Genomic DNA, 7,544 nt, shown 5'->3' with positions numbered 1-7,544 from the left:
GGGAGAGGTAACCATATTCATCATCTATATTTGTATCTGTATCTGTATCTGTATCTGTATCTGTATCTGTATCTGTATCTGTATCTGTATCCGTATCTGTATCCGTATCCGTATCCGTATCCGTATCCGTATCCGTATCCATATCCGTATCCGTATCCGTATCCATATCTATATCTATATCTATATATCTATACTTTTATACTTATAATAAACCGTAAACACACACTCCTTCGTGGCGTAGGATGTCAGTAATCAGAGCAAATTTTTGAGTCATTCTTTCTTTAACAAAAATCCCTACAGTTACGATACGCTATTAACAAGCTTAATAGCATACTATAAATCTTTAATAAGTGAGGGGGTTAATACATTGGCAAAACTGTCATGCGGGAAAGGGACAAAAACTACAAGCCAAGCAGCAGTAATTGTTATGCAATGTCAAAGGATTTCCTTATCATTTAAGTATTTCAGTTTTGACATTTGCAATTGATAGTTTTACAAATGCGAATGAAGCCGCACGGGAACATAGTGTCTAATATATGAAAAACATATGTATTTTATTTAATAATATAAATATGGTTATACAGCAGTATATCCCGGAGCAGCAGCGCGCAGGCGTCGCGCGAGGGCTCGCCGCGGCCGCGCGCGGAGGACATCCCGCTGGAGGACATCAGGAGGAACGCCGCTCCTCTCACTACGCAGGTATACAACTATTTCTTACTAATTTACTAATATCTTCGCACTGTGGAGTCGACACGCTACGTAATACCACTACACAGAAAACTAACACACTAAGCGGACTCTACCAATAACATCTTAGCACTGTAGGGTCGGCTCGCCCGGTAAAATACCACGACCACACCGACAGGCGTGAAGTAGAAGCAATTCCACGTGCGGTCTGATGAGTGTGGCCTAATTTTAGTCCATTTTCCATTTCACCGTTTTCTTAAGAGGAAACCTTCTTTAATGGGAAAGAAAAATGGATTTGACGGCGGAGAAGACGCATAGGAAGGGGAAATATCCTGTTTATGTCTCCTCCTCCGTCGATTAAGGGTAGGCAACGGTTCTGCAAACTTTCGCATTTATAATATTAGTATGATTACAGAGTCAACCGAGTACATCAAGTCAAAGTATGAAAGTGGTGACGTCATCTGAAGAGACTTCCTTCATCTCCGGCGAGACGCGATACAAGAGGAAAGGAATCGTCGAAACCATATGATATTAGCCTTTAATACCACGTGATAAGGTAGGAAATGCAATGTTTTACAGATAGCACGAGTTCGTTCTTCGTGAATAGAATTTGTTACTAGACTGTCTATCCTGAAATGGTATAGCGTATGTGACCAGTTATGTATATGAAAGTTATTTATGTTAGGTTGTCGCATTTGATGTGAAATGCTTAAAAAAATGAGATAAAATTAAGTTTTTTTTTTAAATGTAGCGTTTGTCTGATGATCTTTTTCATGTTAAGGCCAGTCCTAAGTGGAAAAAATAACATAGTGACCATTATTTTAATTTTAATGAAAACGTAAAATCGCTTATTATCTTCCTACTTTTTATATATATATTTTTTTTGAAAAAAATCAGTAACCATAGAAAACTTCCTACTTAAATAGTAAAGACAAAAAATATCCTATTTTTAAGATCTTTTTGTTGCTTTATAGAAGGAATTTTTCCAATGTATGACAATTCTAATTAAATTATATTTGGATCGTGAAAATGCTAAATAAAATTGGAAAAAAAAACCGAAAAAATGATACTGAAGTTCAAATTTGATTGGTCCATATAAACATATCGTGAAAATTAAAGCATACATAACCATAAGAAAAAAAAGGCATACAAATATTTTTTTTTATTTTTTTCGTAGTATGCATCACATTATTTGTATGTCAATAAAAAAACTGATGTTATAAACGACATTTTTATTTAAAAAGTTGCAAAAAAGACTTTTCTAAATTTTCTAAACTAACTATTGTGATATTTTTTTTCTTGTATATTTGTTCTTAGTATTTGGTTTATGCCTTTTATAATTATTTAATCTTTCACTTATGAAAATGCTACGTTTGTTTAAACTTTTTCCTATATTTTTTACCTATTTATCAATATTTTGTCCAATATCTCTTTTAATCACCGTCCTTTATTTTTTTAGATATCGGATTAAAACCGATTAAAATAAATACTATTTTAGATTAAAATTTGCGTTGTAAATTTTTTAATCACAAATTTTGTATCATACACTCTAAATATTGTAAAAAAATTCACGGTATGATTACGTACTTCCATCTAGAAAATAGTGTGTCAAATAGTAAAAAAAAAAACTAGTTTACTATTAACAAACATTTATTTACTCTTTGACACTGTTAAGTGACTTTTGTTTGTCAAAGATTACGAATCGAAATGAAACGTTCGGAAATTTGACAATGTCGGTAAAACAGTTTTTATTTCATACTGTTTTATCGTCATAGTCATTCAATATTGTAAGCAAAAAAAATAACATCAGTATAATGTTTCTTTTTGGTCTTAAATAAATATTAAATAAATGAATAATACTTAAAAAATAGTCTATTGACGAATTCTAGGTAAAACTTATTGACACTGACAGTTATAGATTATATTTAATATATATGTTCATGAACACCATTGGTTTTATGTTGTGATTTTATTTAAGGTATGCAATAATTGTACATAGACATTTATGTTTACAAATAAAATGTTGTAGCGTTGAAATGAAATATATATTTAACATGTTATATTTATTTTCGTGTTTTATTCAATATGTTTATAATGGGCGCATGTTTATAATAATATACTTTGTTAATTATATAAACGGCGTTTCATAGATAATGTTATACCCCTGGAATTAAAATAATAATATTTACAAGTCACTACATTTTATTGATTAGAAATGACAAATAAAAATCTGCTGATCTCGCCTTAAAAAAAAAAAATCATTTTTGTATAACAATATGATTTTGTTAAAAATTAATACCCATTACTGCGTTTACGCTAGTATGCTGTACACCAAGTTACTTACAAGATTTTCATGAACATTCTCCCATTTCTCTGAAAAAAAAAGAAATTTCAATGCCTTAATTCAAAGACTATTTAATCGTCTAAACACCATTAATTTAATTTAGCCGGCATTCCTAATTTAAGAGATCGTTTTTTTTAAATGACTCAGCTTCAATGCACTCGAGTGTGATAAGATTTGAAGATTTTGAGCGTTTAAATTGAACGTCAGTTGGGTAAATAAATAAAACATTCACAATCTATATTTCCATTCTAATTTATTTGATTAATCATCTGTTCTATACACATGATATGCACCAATGTTTTAAAATTATACAAACAATGTTATGACACGAATACATAAAAAAACAACTATTTACATAACACGAAATAATCTTACGCAGAATTATATTGCTCATGAGCATAACGAAATAATAATTTAACACAAAATTTAAATCGACGATAATGAAAAGAGTCACATCTTGTAATTGTTCACCGAAGAGATATAACTCTTTTCATCAATCAATTTCAATACTTGGAATAAATATAATCACAGTCATTAAATAGCCCACAAATACGATTTTACAGCGACATTAAACAATCTTTTTGTTTATCCATGACATTCCAAATAAATTATTCTTTAATAAAACGTAAGGAAAATAGACATTGCCAATCAGAATCGCCTTAACCTTAGGGTAGATTTAGTGTAATACTAAAAGACTACCTTATTAGCTATACAATCCTGATGTGGCAGTGTTAGTACAAAAACTTGCGAACAGTCTTTGAATTCGTGAAATATTGAGATACAGAAAATGAAATATAAAAAAAATATGATAGATGTATTAAATAATTATTTTAGTCTTTTCAAAATCTAAATTATTGATAATTAATCTAAAGGAACGATTTTTACAGAAACTATATCTTAATTGTAACTTATAATTACTTGAACGATTTATATTGGTCAGCGCAACTTAGTAAGAGACAGTTAGTACAAAGCTTTTAAGTTACATTTAAATATAAAATTGTAAAGTGTCGCTTGATTAACAATTATGCCATTTTAAATCCTATTTCTATTGCGGATAAGTATGTTAATTATATACAAAACACATTTATTCAGAAATATCGACGAATTAAATACAATTGGATAGCTACGATGTGACACCTCGAATGTGGCAAGAAAATAAAAACACACATAAAAAGAAGCCATCAAAATTATTAGTATATAATCCATTTCGTTTGAAATATATTTCGTTGTTGTGTTTTGACACAGAAGTAAGAGATATATGCATTTAAATGTCCAAAATACCAACCCGCACTTGGCCAGCGTGGTTGACTATGGCAAGTCAGCCCTAACCTAGGGTAGACTCCGAGCCCCTCGGTGGTAACGTATGGTGAGATGATGTTGAAAGGTCCAAAATAAAAAAAATTAAAACCATATCATTGCCTTAGTCTATGAAATAAATAAAATAAATCCAATACATTGATTGTTTCAATGTGTTTTCAGCAAAATGCCATTTAAATGTAACATTCTTAATTTGCGAGGCATCAAAACGTAGCTACAAATTAGGCCGTAAATAGCTTATAAAGTATTAAATTAGCTATATTTATTAGCAACAATTCCTAGGACCCACTGCAGAGTTCGTAAACTGCCTAACAAGCATAGTTTGGAAGCACACATATGTAAGACATTGTAAGTACAGTCGCGGAAGTTCTCGGTGTTCCACTTACAGAAAAACCATGTTCCTTCAAGATTTACTCTTATTCATCTTTGAAATCACTATTTAGGTAGCATGAGTTGGGCAAAGGAAGGCATCATAGTAATAAGAAATAATTCTTGTACAGACAGACACATTTAAAAAACTGCCTTCTAGTTATCGTATCGCGTCGTGGTCCAAATGTGTACAAATAGTTCAAACGATTGCAACCTTTAAAGTGGAACACGACCAGATTTCCCGATTGTACATACCAACAAAAATCCATATAACCACATTGCAAAGCTCATAAAGTATAAAATTGCTTCTACACATTTATATTATAATAATTATTTTATTACATATCTAGTTAGAGTAAATTAAATGTATTATCCATAAATAATAATGAAAAATGATTATTTATACTTCATATTTTGTCTAAAGTATACTGCGCATTAGTTTTTGTCTGTTATGAATATTTAGGAAGCATTACTTGAGTGGTAGAAATGTGTATTGTTTTGTTACAAAATTTGAAAAGTGCCTTTCTTGATGTAGTTAAAACCTTAAAGTGAGGGTTATTAAAACGTTAGATAAATATCTTTCTTCTACAAATTATTTAAAAAAGCGATAGTAGATTTTGTAAAAAATACCTTTTTAGTGGAAAATGTATTTTCGTTAGGAAGTAAAACGGTAAATGAATAATATTCTGTTTAGATAAATATAAAATATGAACCCTGTCACCAATTATGTGCGTTTGAAAGTGGCTCTATAATGGCAGATGAAGGTTTCGTATAAAAAATTACATTTCGTTAAGCTTATAAAATCTAAAAATAAATCGGGATTTAAAAAAAAACTTAAAAAAATATCGGTAATTTGAAATTAAACGTGTGGAATCTTTCGTTACATACAATATTCAAGCAACCAGTTAATCTAAATGAAGCTCATATTTTCCTTAACATCTATTCATATGGGTTCATATTGTGCAAAATTATAACATGAATATTCTACCATTGACTGTATTTTGCGTTTAATAGAAGAGAACAACTCATGAAATTTCACATTTTCATACTTGTTTGTTCGAAAAAATTCACAAATACAGATAATTTTTTTGTTTGTTGTATTAAATAATGCCCAAGTTAAAATTGTAGTGGATTTAGTTATCTTTGTGTTATTCATTGTATGTTCATAAATAATTGAAATGAATATGCATTTTTTATAAGATAGTGATAGTACGTTGGTTAGTTAATAATACTTATGAAATGGCTCAATAAAAATTGTTAAGCGTTCTGTAGACAGCATGCAACGCCGACATCGTTCAAACAAAGCGAAAAATCTTACAATAAACATAAGTAATTGACCATTCTTACATTTAAATAATCCAAAACAACTACACTTTTACAATCTGATTACAAAGATAGAGATATAATTGACAAAAAACTAATCAAAAACCTTTAACATTTACATTTCGGTACGTCACATATATTTTTTAAAATTTATTTCAATTCACATAGCTTTCAAGTGATACCACTCATAAATATGTCGTAGCTAAATCCTGCGAACATTACATCACTACGAAAGGTGCAAATATTTCTAAAATATATAATATATACTTTATAAACTGTACTCTATTGTGCAATATACAATGCACGCATAACACACATTTATTATATTATATTTACCATAGATTCTTACACATAAAAACATTACTGTCAAACAGTATCATTCACTATACATCAATATTTATTTTATCAGCTAATTATATATTACAGTACATTTTTGGTGTACATTACTGTGTTTCGTAGTTCAGACGTCGTGTTTGATCTTTACTATAATAAAAACACTGTTTTACAAGTTACAACACATTTCTACTCTTTAAAAAAATACTCGTTTAAATGCATTGACACGATATGATTTTTTTGAATTAGATATCATGAAACGGTACAAAGATTTGATGCTATTTTAAACATTGAGCCCAGAAGGAAAACACAAGCCTACATTCATGTATTATAAAGGGTTTACTTATGTTTTAACTTGATAATAAAAACTAAAACGATATTAAAATAAGTTCAGCCTACAAACCCGACGGTTGAACTACACACATACATATATCTGGACATCAATATTAAAAACAAATAACCGCACGTACTCATAATACTCCATACATCAGTTAACAATCATTATTGTCAGTTATATAACTATTTTTATGATTTTTTTAATATTTATTTTAAAATATAAATTCGCAACTAGACAAAGGCAGTTTTAAAATAATTTTGTTAATAATATCCATTATTTTTATTTATTAAAATTACACTGAAATGTGATAAATATATTCTCATTCACATTTAATACATAAAAAATCAGATAGACAACGAATCGATTGATGATTTCTTTATAAAATGGCGTATCTGTAAGTATAGAATGAACTGAACATTACACGTGAATGATCTCTGAACTCTGAAGTTATCTACAGCTGTAATATCTACATGTATCTAACTTCAGAGGACAATGAATCTCAACGACTGTAATAATCGTAAACCATCCGTATTGTTTTTTAATCCTCTGTATATAAAAAGATGCAGTCAAAGCATTCCCTTCACATAAAAGAATGGCATTCATAGGCGCCCTGATGTCAAGTTAAATCTAGCAAAGTACACTTAAAATTAGTTACGAATATCGATAGGAGCTTGCAATTTATTCAAACGTGCAAATAATCGACCGATCTCAGCTTACCGAATCACTTATAATAACGGTCAGATTTACGCTATCACATAACATCCATTTACAGTCCATAGATTATAGAGTCAAGTCATTAAGCCGGTATAAGTTTGATATAAAATTGTATTGCGA

General features: G+C 29.7%; 1 protein-coding gene across 1 annotated transcript in view; it reads left to right on the top strand.

Moving 5' to 3' along the window:
- The window catches only part of LOC106106818 (protein CLEC16A), a 10,808-nt gene extending 8,085 nt beyond the window's left edge, over positions 1-2,723 (top strand). Inside the window, exons 8-9 of the mRNA XM_013287476.1 lie at positions 571-699; positions 1,103-2,723. Of these exons, the coding sequence (XP_013142930.1) occupies positions 571-699; positions 1,103-1,216 (243 nt within the window). The 3' untranslated portion in view covers positions 1,217-2,723. The remainder of the gene's footprint in view (positions 1-570; positions 700-1,102) is intronic.
- The last annotated feature ends 4,821 nt before the right edge of the window (positions 2,724-7,544 follow it).

The sequence above is a fragment of the Papilio polytes genome, unplaced genomic scaffold (genome assembly GCF_000836215.1).
Source record: "Papilio polytes unplaced genomic scaffold, Ppol_1.0 DF822067.1, whole genome shotgun sequence".
NCBI classification, from domain to species: domain Eukaryota; kingdom Metazoa; phylum Arthropoda; class Insecta; order Lepidoptera; family Papilionidae; genus Papilio; species Papilio polytes.
The sequence above is the reverse complement of the archived record's forward strand: the minus strand, read 5'-3'. Positions and strand labels throughout refer to the sequence as shown.